The sequence below is a fragment of the Suricata suricatta genome, chromosome 6 (assembly GCF_006229205.1).
Source record: "Suricata suricatta isolate VVHF042 chromosome 6, meerkat_22Aug2017_6uvM2_HiC, whole genome shotgun sequence".
NCBI classification, from domain to species: Eukaryota; Metazoa; Chordata; class Mammalia; order Carnivora; family Herpestidae; genus Suricata; species Suricata suricatta.
In genome coordinates, this window is record NC_043705.1 from 122108600 (window position 1) to 122122757 (window position 14158).

At 42.0% G+C, this 14158-nt stretch overlaps 1 protein-coding gene across 1 annotated transcript in view; it reads left to right on the forward strand.

The window, feature by feature from the left end:
- The first annotated feature begins 1230 nt into the window (after positions 1-1230).
- SLC45A2 (solute carrier family 45 member 2) overlaps positions 1231-14158 on the forward strand; it is a 28861-nt gene continuing 15933 nt past the window's right edge. The window contains exons 1-3 of the mRNA XM_029941277.1: positions 1231-1267; positions 2883-3464; positions 5665-5841. Of these exons, the coding sequence (XP_029797137.1) occupies positions 1231-1267; positions 2883-3464; positions 5665-5841 (796 nt within the window). The remainder of the gene's footprint in view (positions 1268-2882; positions 3465-5664; positions 5842-14158) is intronic.

The window sequence follows — 14158 nt, forward strand, 5'->3', positions numbered from 1 at the left end:
CTTGGGGCCTGGAGCCTCCTTCGGATTCTCTCTCTCTCTCTCTCTGCTCCTCCCATGCTCATGCTCTTTCTCACTCTCAGAAATAAATAAACATTAAAAAAAATCACAATCACAGGGATAGTTGAGGCAAGTTACTTTATTGTACAGATGAGAACACAGGGCTCAGATGGTCTTAAGCCTTCTTAGTTCACATCCCCCTTTGTGTTTGAGTAACTTTTTCATGGTGCCTTTAGTTCCAAAGAAATATCTAACCAGTCCATTTATAAGGAATTAGGTCTCAACACCTTAAGTATTTATGCCGTAACTAATTCACTGTTCAAAAAAAATACACATAAATTTAGAGAAGGCATTTTTTTAAATTTCAGTTTTAACACTCTTACTTATGGGTCATACATGTGTTGGACACTATGCAGCTTCTCATGCCTTGGAATCATATTGGGCACCACTACCCTCATGTTCCACATTTGTTTTCATATAATACTTGCTTTTTATCATGATTGTGGGAAATCCAGCCTCACAGAAGTATGTAGTCATTGAAAGTATTGTAGTGCAATCTTCTGTTGAAAGGGTGAACTACCTCACTGATAGTTTATGTAGTATCTGGCAGATGTTGAGTTTCAATCTGTTTACTAACCTCAAAACCTTAAATATCCTGAGGCACCACTTTGAGTTCACCCTGGGGCATCTTGGCGCCAACCAACCAGGACAACAAATTGAGTAGAAGGATATATTTGCAAATGATGTATCCAATAAAGGGCTACTATCCAAATGATGTAAACAATTTGTACAACTCAACACCAAAAAAAGAAGTTATTCAATTAAAAATGGGCAGAGGACCTGAATAGACATTTTTCCAAAGAAGACATACAGTTGGCCAACAGACACATGACAAGATCCTCAATATCACTCATCACCAGGGAAGTACAAATTAAAACCACAATGAGATAATCACCTTATGGCTGTCAGAATGGCTAAAATCAGAAATGAAAGAAATAACAAGTGTTGGAGAGGATGTGGAGAAAAGGGAACCCTCGTGCACTGTTGGTGGTAAGGTGAACTGGTGCAGCCGCTGAAGAAAACAGGATGGAGATTCCTCAAACTAAAAATAAAATTACCTTATGATCCAGCAATTCTATTACTTGGTATTTACACAAAGAAAACAAAAACACTAATTTGAGAAGATATGTGCATCCATATGTTTATTAGAGCATTATTTATAATAGCCAAGATATGGAAGCAACCCAGCCAATCTGGATGAAGAAGACAGGTGTGTGTGTATATATAATGGGATATTATCTATGAAAAACATGAACTTTTGGGGCACCTGGGTGGCTCAGTCAGTTTAGCAGCCGACTTCAGCTCAGGTCTTGATCTTATGGTTCATGAGTTCAAGCCCTGCGTCGGGCTTTGTGCTGACAGCTCAGAACCTGGAGCCTGCTTTGGATTCTGTGTCTTCCTCTCTCTCTGCCCCTCCCCTGCTTGCCAGGGTCTCTCTTTCTCTCTCTTTCAAAAATAAGCATTAAAAACAAAAAGATAAACTCCTGCCATTTATGACAACATGGATGGAGCCATAGGATATAATCCTAAGTGAAAAGGTCAGAGAAAGACAAATACCATGATTTCACTCCTATGTAGAATTTAAGAAACAAAACAAAGTAACAGGGAGACAAATAACAACATCAACAAACCAGATTCTTAAATACAGAGAACAAACTGGTGGTTGCCACAGAGGAGTTGGGGGGTGGGGGGGTGGGGGGGGTGGAATATCAATCAATCAGTCAGTCAATCAGGAAATTTAATATAGAGAAATACACTGGTGATAAGAATGCTGAGAAACCCAGGGGACAGTGAGGCAACCCAGATATAAGCAGCAATGGGAAGCCAGGGCCATTCCTATGGCTGAGGGAAAATGGGAAAGGCAGTGTTACTAGGATCTCGAAGCTAAGTGTGCTTGGTGGAAGCTAGGCCCGCCATGGAGATGCAGCCACTATCAATCACAGACAGCTCAGGAAGGAGAAATAAAGGGAGAGAAATACCTTCCCCCAGTCTTCTCACCAATGCCTTTCATTGGCCAAATCTACCTAGAAGCAAGGGAACGTGGGAAATGTAGTCTCTTACGATACAGAGCTTGTGAGGAGGAGCAGGGAATGGACCTGAGCAAACAGGCAGTTGACCAACACTACAAAATGTAGTGTATACACTTTATTCACTCAGTAATTCCTTTAGCAGATATTTATTGAGGACCTAGTAGGTGCCAGGTATCATGTTAGATCTGGGGACACCACAATGACAGAAAAGGACCTGATCACTGCTCTTAAAGGGATCAAAGACTAACAGAAGAAATAGAATAAACACAGAACTATCTAGTTATAAAGTGTGTTAAATGCAATGAAGGGAAATATCACAGTGCTGAGACAGGCTAGAGATTGGACAAAGGGTATAGTCTGCCATAGCCATAAGTCTAGTTAGCTGATTCCTGAGGTACGTGTGTAGAAACTTGTGTTCAGGAAAATACAGAATATATCTAGAGAAAGTTTAGAAGATACTGATGTGTTCATATTTTGACTCAAGACCTGCATAATAAAGCTGTATTATGCAGGTCTTGAGTCAAAATATGCATTTTAATATTAAATTAATATTTTAATTTTTAATAAAAATATTTAATATTTTATATTAATTTAATATTAATTAATAAGCTTATCAAATGCATTTAATGCTTACATAATGCAAATCTGTGTGTGTGTGATTGTGTGTAATAGAGTGTGTGTATATACATGTGTGTGACAGAAACAGAGGGAGAGAACAGAACAGAGAAAGAAAGGATTGCTTTAGACAAAGATTCTAAGGATCCAGAAGGCTCACAGCAGCTAATCTCCCTCCAGCTTTCCTGACCCCACCCCCTTCCTTCTCCTCGCAACTTGTGATCTTAGAAGCACGAAAGAATTTGAGCCCTTCCCCCCAGCTTGACCTTCTCCGTGGGCTGCTCAGTCGGGCTCCATGTCAAGTTCAGCTTGGGGCCGAAACCCCAGGGCCCCACAGAAGGCGGTGGGCTTGCAGGCAGGGTCCTCACCCTGTGGCCAAGGGCGGCAACATGGGGCAGCTTGGCAGTCACACCTGTAAGTCCCTAGCTGAGGATGAGCCCTTTGACCCCGTGGAGCCACCCAGAAGACCCACGGGCAATCTCATCATGCACAGCATGGCCATGCTTGGCAGGGAGTTCTGCTACGCAGTGGAGGCGGCCTACGTGACCCCGGTGCTGCTCAGCGTGGGGCTGCCCAGGAGTCTGTACAGCGTGGTGTGGCTTCTCAGCCCCATCCTGGGGTTTCTGCTGCAACCCGTGGTGGGATCGGCCAGCGACCACTGCCGGGCCAGGTGGGGCCGACGGAGACCCTACATCCTCGCGCTGGGCGTCATGATGCTCTTGGGCATGGCTCTGTACCTCAACGGGGACGCCGTTGTATCAGGTGAGTGGACCGCGCAGGTGGGCAGGCACGGCAAAGGGGCCCATTACGCAACTGGACAGGAGTAGAATGCGGATTTCTTTATGTGACACTTAGTTGGAAACTGGTGAGACTGATTCTCTCTCCCAGGTTAAAATAAACTTCCACCTTGGAAGGACCCAGATTCTGTGGTTGGGGAGCCTTCATTTTTAGAAACATCAGGACCCATGGCCGTTGTGGCTTTATTGTTATGAGGATTGCAAAGTAGGAATAATATTTTTATCTGTTTTATCAAATGAAATATTTTTACATATTTATTAATTGCAGTGTTTTTTTTGAACCTAGGCTTTAGTTAGTACTTGGTGAAATTAACCATTTGCCAAATGACTTCATAAATACTTCTAATAAGTTACCTATATGTCTACATAAGGGCTAGTTTTCCTCATAGCTTTATGTAGCAGCTCAAGGGGACAATTTTGCATTGCAAATTCTGGACAAAAAAAAAAACCCCTGAGGGTGAGCGCTTTTTCTTGCCATTAATCAGCCACCAATTAATCAGTAATTGGTGGTAGTACCTAAAACATTTCATTGAAAAAAGAATCATTAAAAATAATACACATTTTTTTGACCATTAACTCCCAGACTAGCAGAATGGATTATAATGAGTCAGGATAATCAGTTCTCATTTGTATATATTTTTAAATGATTTTTTAAATGTTTATTTTTGAGAGAGAGACAGAGTGTGAGTAGGGAAGGGGCAGGGAGAGAGTGACATAGAATCTGAAGCAGGCTCCAGACTCTGAGCTGTCAGCCCAGAGTCCGATGCAAGCCTTGAACCCTAGAGCCATGAGATTATGACCTGAGTTGAAGTCAGACGCTTAACGGACAGAGCCACCCAGGCGCCCATCATCTGTATATATTTAAAAGAAGGCATAAATACATAAATTTGGTTATTTATGCAAAATATTTACAAAAACCCCTGGTAAGTATGGTTTCCCCAAGGGAGGGTACTAAAGGACTTTGGATGTAAAAAGTGGATTATAGGCTTATTTTTCCACTTGTTTTTATACTATATATTTTTTAAAGGGCATATGTTACACATTATTCTTAAGTGAAACTGAAAGCAAGGGAACATTTTTTTTTCTCTAATAAGAGATAAGGTGAATGAATTCTGGCATGTCCACAGAGTGAATATTATTCGGCTGTTAGAAATTGTGCAGCTGCACCCCATTAAGTAAAATGCAAAGATATGAGGAGAGTTGGTTATAGATGGACACGTCCAACAGGATCCCATTAGTGCTTCTCAAAACCTGGTCCTCAGACCCAAGGCGTCAGCGTCTCTGGGGCTGTGAGAGATGCAGATGCCTATTGGACCTATTGGAGAATCATGGAAGACAGAGCCTTATAATCTGCTTTTTTTGTTAATTTAAAAAAAATTTTACATGTTTATTTCTGAGAGAGAAACAGAGCATGAGCAGGGGAGGGGCAGAGAGAGAGGGAGACACAGAATCCAAAGCAGGCTCCAGGTTCTGAGCTGTCAGCACAGAGTCCAATGCAGGGCTTGAACTCACAGACTGCAAGATCATAGCCTGAACCAAAGTCAGACATTTAAATGACTGAGCCACCCAGGCGCTCCGCCAATTATGTTTTAACAAGCTGTCCACGTGATGACTAAGGATGCTAAAGCTTGAGAAGTACTGCCTAGAGCACAGGTGTACACCTTTTTCTGTATGTCTGCAAGTGCATAAAAGGAAATCTGAAGGATGACCATCAGTAGGCGCTGGGACGAAGCATTTTCCCCAGCTTGTCTATATCACTGTAATGGTTTATCATTTTTCACACAACTTTTTTAAAAGAGACATGATATACCTGGGTGCTTTTTTGTATATTCGTTCCCATCACCACTATCTAATTGCACCACATTTTCATCACCCCCAAGAGAAACCTAGTAACCATTAGCAGTCACTCTCCATTCCCTCCCTGACAACGAGGCATAAGCAACCCTTCAGTCTACTTCCTATCTCTATAGATCTGCCCTTTCTGGCATTCACTTGTGTAATTTTTAAAACCTGAAAAAATGGTGAATCTATGTTTATTTGGAAAAGCAAAGCAAAATGGAAGCAGAGGGCGGATGGTAATTTGATGACAGGACATTTTGTTGGAAACAAAAATGCAAATCATCCTAAACCGGGATTTAGGCAACATATGTTTATTTCCTTTTTAGCTTTGATTGCTGATCCAAGAAGGAAGCTGATTTGGGCCATAACCATCACCATGATAGGCGTAGTTCTCTTTGATTTTGCTGCTGACTTCATTGATGGGCCCATTAAAGCCTACTTATTTGATGTCTGTTCTTATGAGGATAAAGAGAGGGGCCTCCACTACCACGCCCTCTTCACAGGTAGGGAATATTCCAGAAAGTCTCTTTTTAAGTTCCCTAGATGGGGAGGCGCTTCTGCTGAAGCCATCCAGTGTCTGGTTTCTGAATGAATGGATCTGTTGATGGACCGCTCCCATCACGCGGGCTCGCTCTTTCAGTGCATTTCTCTAAACAAATCAGCTTGTGACTAGGCTATGAAGTTTTTGCAAAGGAAGTTTACAGAAGAGCTTTCTGAAGATTTGTTTGTGGAGACATTTACAACTGCACTGAAAAGAGGCCTTGTGCACTTTTACTTTTTGATGTGTTTGTTTTGTTTTTGTTTGTTTGTTTAAATCAATAAGGTAGCATCAGTATTACCTAAGAGCTTGTTAAAAATGCAGCTTCCTGGGCCTCTCTTCCAGTTATTTTGATTCAGTGAGTTTGAGATGGGGCCCAGAAGTCTGCATTTCTGTGGCAAGTGTCCTAACAACTGCATTTTTAAACAAAACTAGAAACAAACCAAGCAAATGAAAAATCCCCACATGTCTTAGAGATTTCTTCATTATTTCCTCAACCTCCTGGTTTGAAAAAAGTTATGCCAGAAGGACAATGGGGGCCTCTCTTCAATTCTTGGAGCTCTTGTCAGTCTTCTTTTGTTGCTGTTGGATCATTCATTTATAGCAAAGCAAGCAACGTTCAATATCCATTTATAGAGCACCAGACAGGACTGTTCTAGGACTGGGAGCTGGAGGGGGTCATACAGAAGATTATAGCATAATTCTGGCCTGGGAGTGTTTTTATATCTAGTGGGGGCAGAATTCTATCAGTCCATCTTATGTGATGTCTTTATGGCCAACCCAATATATTTATTTCATGTTTTGATATGTTCTGCCTTCGTTCATGGCCAGGTAGGTCCTATGAGAAGCAGGATCTGAGTTTTGTTCCATTTGTTTTCCACAGTTAAGAGCAGTGCTTATCAACGGAAGCCATTGGCTCCATATTTGATGTTTGAGCAAACACCTAATGGTGAACTCTGGAAGAAAGGGGGCTGCCCAGCCAAGAGAGTAGCTCCTCCTTGCTTTAGGGAAGATGGAGGAGCAGGAGTCCTGCTCATCTGTCAGTGGCCCCAGCCACCCTATCTGCAGCTAGAAGGTCCCACAAGAGAGATTAAACTTGGATTCTCCTACCTAACTTAAACCCCATAATTCTCTCTGCTTGGTCGTAATTTGCTGAAATTAATTACAACAACGGGAGATTCTTTGGCTTCTGAACCTGACACATTGAGACTTTTATTGCTCTAAAGTACTTTGGGCAACGTGGCCACCCTTTCCAGCTGCCCAGCTTATGTCAGTATTAGTCTTGGCTGAACAGTCTCTGCTTTGTTGTCTCAGATATTTGAAGATTGATTTTGGTAGTTGGGGAACTTTTCAAAGGCTAACACATGGTAGTATTTCTGTAAATCTGAGAAAATATCTTGAGGTTTTATGTTGCCATTAGTAGATGGTGGTCTCATCAAATATGGTATAATTTTCAAATTACTTTGGTTCGGGCTCCAACTATATCTTGTCTGAGCTTTAGCACTTTTCCTTTAATGATCTCTCTAGTCTCTAATCTCTTCCTATTCCAACTGAACCAAAACACACCCTCTAGATTCATACTCCTAAAAAAAACTATGACCAGGGCATTCTCCCATTCAGTCATCTGGAGTGGTTCCCCATTTGCTTACTGGATAAAAAACAAATTCCTAGAGAGGATTCAAGACTCTCCATAATCTGTTTCCATCCTCCTCTTCAAGCTTTACTTCTTATTATATCCCTTACATTTTCTGTGCTTTGAACAATTTCCCACCATGCTCCTAGGGACAGAGGCCAGGTCTGTTTTACTCACTACATCCCTCACACCTTCAATACAGGCTGGCACATCATACATGCTCAAAATAAATATTAATGGAACAAACAAAGGAGCTTGCCCTTTCTGTTCCAACTTCTGGGTCTTTCCTCATGCTGAAATTCCCTTCTCCCTTTCTCCCTTTGGAAATCAAAGCTGCTTGGAAACTTTCCACCCCTTTCCTGGGGAGAAGACCCCCCCTCTCTTCTAAATTGCAGGCAAACAACTTCTAACTTGGTCAGGGACTCCACTCCAAAATTTATCAAAGCAAAAGTATCAAGTAGATGAACACAAGGGTATGAACAAGGTGGGTGACTCCAGCAGGAAGAGATGGTGAGATTATAGTTCATCTCATACATATCCTGAACTTCATTGCCCTTGGGGCCCGAGTCATCTGCTTGGGCTGCCATACAGAATACCACAGACTGGGTGCTTAAACAACAGAAATTATGTTTTCACACTTCTGAAGACTGGAAGTCCAAGAACAAGGTGATGGCAGGCTTGGTTTCTGGTGAAGCCTCTCTTCTTGGTCTGTACTTGGCCATTTTCTCCCTCTGTCCTCACATGGCCTTTCCTCTGTGCATGCATTCCTGGTGTCTCTTCCTCTTCTTACAAGGACACCAATCCTATGGCTTATGGCCCCAGCCCAATGACCTCATTTAACCGTAATTACCTCCTTGAAGTCCTTGTTTCCGAATATAGTCATATTGGGGCCTAGGACTTTGACATCTGTCTCTTTTAAGGAAGAAAGCAGAGCTTTCCTAGAACTTGCACAGACTTCTGCTTGTTTCTCATTGGGCAGAATTAGGCCACAGAATGAGGAGATCGGAAAAGTGAGGGTTTAGGGCAGGGGTGGGCAGATCCTCTCTATTTGGGTTCTATTAGCCAGGGGGAAAGGGTAATTATTTTTGAATAGACCAAAGCCGATAGCTATTATGTATAATATAAGCACAATTGAGTATTGCAAGAGCTTTCAAAGCCCAATCTATTAAGGAATAATTAACAAGTAATTATACTTTAACGTTATACTTCAGTTCACAATTTTACCTGATCATATTTATTATAGTACTTACTGTTCACAGTTTCCCCTGTATTATAATTCAGTGTGTATTTATCTTTCTCTTTTACAAGATTTTGTAAAATACGAGATTTGTAAAAACGTGAGAAATTAGTTCCCCATGGCGTGTAACCTGTTGTATTGTGGACAGCAGGTACTTAGAAATGTTAGTTATGTAAAAGGAGACTCTTGGTTTCATAACCCTGCTTACATTTCATGCAGTTTTATGTCAGGTTAAACTGTGTGGCAAATTGCATCAATCAGATGAATGCTCAGTCACCTTGCTTTGTCTCCTAACCAACTCTGAACTCTGAATCCCAGAGGGGACTCCTGGAGGTGTGGGGATAGTGCAAAGCAAGGTTTTTTTCCTATTAGAAAAAGTTAGCTTAAAACATCTTCCTCTTCTAAAACAGTACAGTGAAGTCTCACTTTGTTTAAAGCTTATATTCTAAATTCACTGCCCAAGTGATAATCATAGAAAGTCTACGTTATTCATGAATATCTTTCAGCTCACACATAAAATACAGTAGGCCTTTTTGCCTTGTTCGTGTGCACAGGCCTGCATAGTGATGGATACACATAGAACTATATCTGCAGAAGCATCTCTGTAAAGTTTACTGCTGGACGTGGCCTCAGTGAATGAGATAGGAGATAGGGACACCTGTATTATTTAGACTTTTCTAAATAAATAAGTTAATCTTTTCTCTTTCCTCTCCCCCCCACCCCCTTATTTTTGAGGAAGAAAGAGAGAGTGAGCAGGGGAGGGGCAGAGGGAGAGGGAGAGAGAATCTTAAGCAGGCTCCACACCCAACACAGAGCTGGATGTGGAGCTTGATTTCACGACTGTGAGAACATGACCTGAGATGAAATCAAGAGTCAGATGTTTAACCAAGTCACCCACGTGCCCCATCTCCCTTTCTTTTCAAAGTGTGAATATCAACTGCCAAATGCCCAATTAAACATGAATGTGTGACCAACCCCACCATAGAATCTTTACTCCGAATGGAAGACTACTTTGGAAAATGGAGTGAAAAATAACAAGCAGTACCTTATTGTACTGCTCTGTCTTTGCATACATGCCAGACCTCCTGAATGTACATGAACTTGGCAAAGTGATATGTATAGCATACTGCTTGCATCGAGCATTTTATGATAAAGAGATGTTCAGTGTCAGAGCCCATCTTGATTTTCATTATCAGCAAGACATTGTTCACCCAAGGAATCCAATCATCTGAATAAACCAAAATCCTTCTTATTTATTTCAGAGCTATTGATTTCATTTTAGCCCAGGCCCAACAATTCCAAATGCTTTGCAAAAAAATGTCAAAGGGTTTGTTGCCAAAATATTTCCCTGCATACTTCTGACATTTTTTCAAAGCAAAGACTCTACTGGCTCCCAGGGGAACATTTTAATCCCCTAGCTTCTTCTGTCTCTTCTATTTAAAAGTAACTAAGTCCATTCTCCCTCTACCCCTGACATATGTGGTGGATTTCATGGATCCAGCCTTGTCCTGCTACCCCAGGCCTTCACCTCTGGGGGCTTCTGGGCCTGCAGAACCCACATTCACAAGTAGACAATTCCTTCTTTGTGTCAGAGTGCTTCTAACTGAGCATAGTCCTGCTAAGTTGAACCTAAGACCTCACTACCTTTAACAATTGGCTCTCTCCGGCAGTGGGTGGCTGGGGTGAAGCATGATGGGAAAGGTTGTCCCGTTTCAAATCCTGGCCCCTTTTCTTAACTGCTGAGTGCCTATAGTATTTCTGAACTTTGGTTTCCTCACAAGATTGTGAATCTTCACAATAATGTTAGTTATTAATATCTTGCCAAATGCCCAGAACAAGGAATCGTTTAAAGGATCAAACACCAAATTTCTATACTTAGCAAACCTTTCACAAAAGTGGAAAAGATGGTCTGTTTCATGTTAGAGTCTATTTGAACAGTTTCTCCCTGGGGAGTAATTGCCACATGACTGGTTTTCTTGGTGCCGACTGGGTTCCCTTTGAAGTTTCTGTCACCCTCGGACTTTCACATCTCCTCAGTCACTTACCTTGGAAAGCATGTGGCTAGCGCATAAGCCAAGTTGTCTGTGAGGCCCCTGCCCAACCACAGCGTCCTCGGCCCCTCTGCCAGTCTGCTCTTCCGACACCGACACCGCGCCAGGGTGAGGTGAAGCCTAGGAGCGGAGGAAACTCTCTGTGTTTTGCTTTCCTCGGCTCTAAAGTAGAGATAAAAATACAGTTGATCAAATATTCATGGGTTTTTATTTGCAAATTCACTCACTGAAGCTTCTTTGTAACACCAAAAGCAATACTGATAGCTCATTGCCACCAGGCATTTACAAAGAAGCACAGGGTGTAGGAGGGCAATTTGAATCACCCACGGCCTCAGTCCCAGTTGAAGGAGATCCAGGTAACCCTCTGCCTTCTTGTTTGGTTCTCATACTGTAAACAAGTGTTCTTTTGTGGTGTGTTTGGTACCAAATTGTTTGCATTTTTCTTCAAGTGTGTGTGTGTGTGTGTGTGTGTGTGTGTGTGTGTGTGTAATTTCACTGTTTAAAATGGTCCCAAATGTAGTGCTTAAGGGCCCTCCAGGCTGCAAAAGTGCAGAACATTGTGATGTGCCTTGTGAAATATGTGTGTTAAGTTCTGTTCAGGCATGAGCTACAGCACTGTTGCCCACTGGCTCCGTGCTAATGAAGCAACAATATACACTAAATATCTTTTTAAAAAGCACACAGAAAAGCACCTTGTTGTTCCCTGGTTGAAGATGTGACTAGAAGTTTGCAGTAACTTAGCCCCGTATTTCTCCTCACAGGAATCATTAGCTACTCACTAATTCATTGGTTGGGGCAACTATCGAGAACACAGCTACCACTAATAATAAGAATATATTGCAGGGGCAGCTGGGTGGCTCAGTTGACTGAGTGTCCAGCTCTTGATTTCGGCTCCAGTCATGATCTCATCATTGGATTGAGCTCCGTGTCAGGCTCTGTGCTGACAATGCAGAACCTGCTTGGGATGCTCTCTCTCCCCCTTTCTCTGTCCTTCTCTCTCTCTCAAAATAAATAAATTTTTAAAATGAATATATTGCAGTACTTTCCTCAAAGGGTTCTTTTGAGGATTGGATGAGTCGATATATGTCAAGCACTTGGAATAGAGCCTGACACATGATAAACATATCTGTCTAGACCCACAACAAGCTATTTCTTCCTCAAGGTCTTATTGCCTCCCTGGAGTCTACCCAGGAAATGAGGCTTTGATCCCTTCTGTTCTGGGATCTCCCTAGCCATTTGGGGGTTGTACTACCCCCCCACCACCTGCCACCACCCCCAATAGGCCCTAGGAAATAGGAGCAGAACCACCACTGCCTTAGGAATTCACCAGTATATGTGCACCCAGCACGAATGCCTTGCTCTTAAATCCCATTTCCCACTGAATCTTCCTTCTATGCCTTTGGAGCCTAAAGGCTTTTGAAACTCAGAAGCAAGAAGACACATTCTTGTTTCTGGGCTTTCTACTTTTATGTCCTTCCCCCCAAGCAATAAGGTATCCTGGTTCAGCTTGAATGTGAAGAAGGGTCCAAAGGGACAAAGATAAAGGGATTTACCCCAGGACCACAGGTAGTGGTGGGTGGATGGAAACAATGGTCAACACTTGACATGTTATCTCACCATCTTTTAGGAGAAAAGTTTCCTTGTAAATCTAAAGAAATGTCACGCCCTTGTGTCTTCTCTCTTTGACCAGAGACTTATGTCTGTTTGATTGATTTTCCTTGTACTCTCAGCCTCCAAGAGGGCAGTTCATGTCTGTCTTAGTTATTGGCCATGTCCCCAGTGGTTAGCACAGTTCTTGGAGAGTAGATGCTCCATCAATTTTTGTTGATAAACAGATAGGTCCAAGGAGACACACACATACACACACTAGCTGGTACTTATTATGTTAACTTTCTGGGATTAGTGTATATTTATTGGGGGAAGGTAGGAACTATATACCTAATTAAACACTTTTGTGGCTGTTTTCTTACCATATAGAATAAAGTCAAAATCACTCTTTCATGAACGCCATGGAAACTTGGGGGTGGGTTTAGTCTGATCTCTTGCTGGAGTCAAGTAGCTGGCAGCACACTGCTAGCTCTCTTGACTGGGACAATTTTGCCATCAGAGTGTGGATTGTTAAGCCACACACTTGACGCAGAGAGACAGCTACAGGTACGTAGCAGATGTGGAGTTTGACCCAGACTCTTTAGATTCTTTGGTCCTGAAACTCCCCCAAATTACTCATCTACTTATTATAGTTGCAAACTAAAGAAAACAACCCTATTTCTGTGTGCTTGGACTTCTTCTAGGATGAGCCATTGTTCGAGTTATAAGTTATGAAGAATAACATCTATCTGTCCAGCCGTTCATTCTTCTGAGGCTGGCTGTGGTCTGAGTTCGCAACATGGCCTCGCTCTGTGAAAGAGCCAGCTGGATCATTTGTAGGCTCTTCTTTGTAAAGGCTTGTTCTCTGACATTAGCAAATGTTCTGTAGAACACCCTGCTTAAGGTTTGGCCAATAGCCTGATGACTAATTCCAGGGGGTCAAGGAGAGTGAGGTTGAAAGAGAGATATAATGCAGTCTGGATGTAGATGTGGGAGTTGGTATTGGCCTTTGTTACAGCTAAAATGATGAGGCTTTGTCTTGGAGACTACCTTTGAAGATAGAATCCTAAGCTTAAGCAGAAGCAGCAGAAAGGAAAGCCTTCAGTGAATTCCTACAGCCCTCTGGTGGCCTTTATCATATCAGAGGGCGTGAATAGATAAAGTTTAAATGTTTCTATCCAGAGTTTTATTATGGTGTCTATGGAATAATTACTCCAATGGCCCACTATTCCTTCACAGGGCATATTTTGTTGTAACATTTAGCTACATCCCCCCAATAGCTATGGGACAAACAAAACAGTTTTGCCTGTTTTGTTTGATTCTCCTCCCTAAGAGAAGAGAAGACTGGAAATTCTCTGAGGTCTTTGAAGCAGTTGTCAAAATTTTGCCCGACTGATTAGTGAGGGAGCTGACAGGGAAGACATAAAAAATAGTTCCCCCAAGTTCTTTATGGTGTTTATGTGTGTGCCCACGCACGTGTGTGTGTGTGTGTGTGTGTGTGTGTGATTAGCAAAAGAAAAAGTGTTTGTTAGATATAAATCTAATTAACCTTCTAAAAGTTAGTAAAACTAGAAGTCCTCTGTAATATTTTTGTTACAAATATGTTTGTAAGTTCTCTATTAGGCGATAAAAACAATACAAATCATAGAACTACATAGAACCTAAGAATGTTTGCAAATTAACCTCAGCTTTACAGAACTGCACATCATTGCGCTTTGTCAGTTTTAGATGGTTGGTCAAATATCCTGTAATGGCAAGGTCCCAGTTCCCGAGA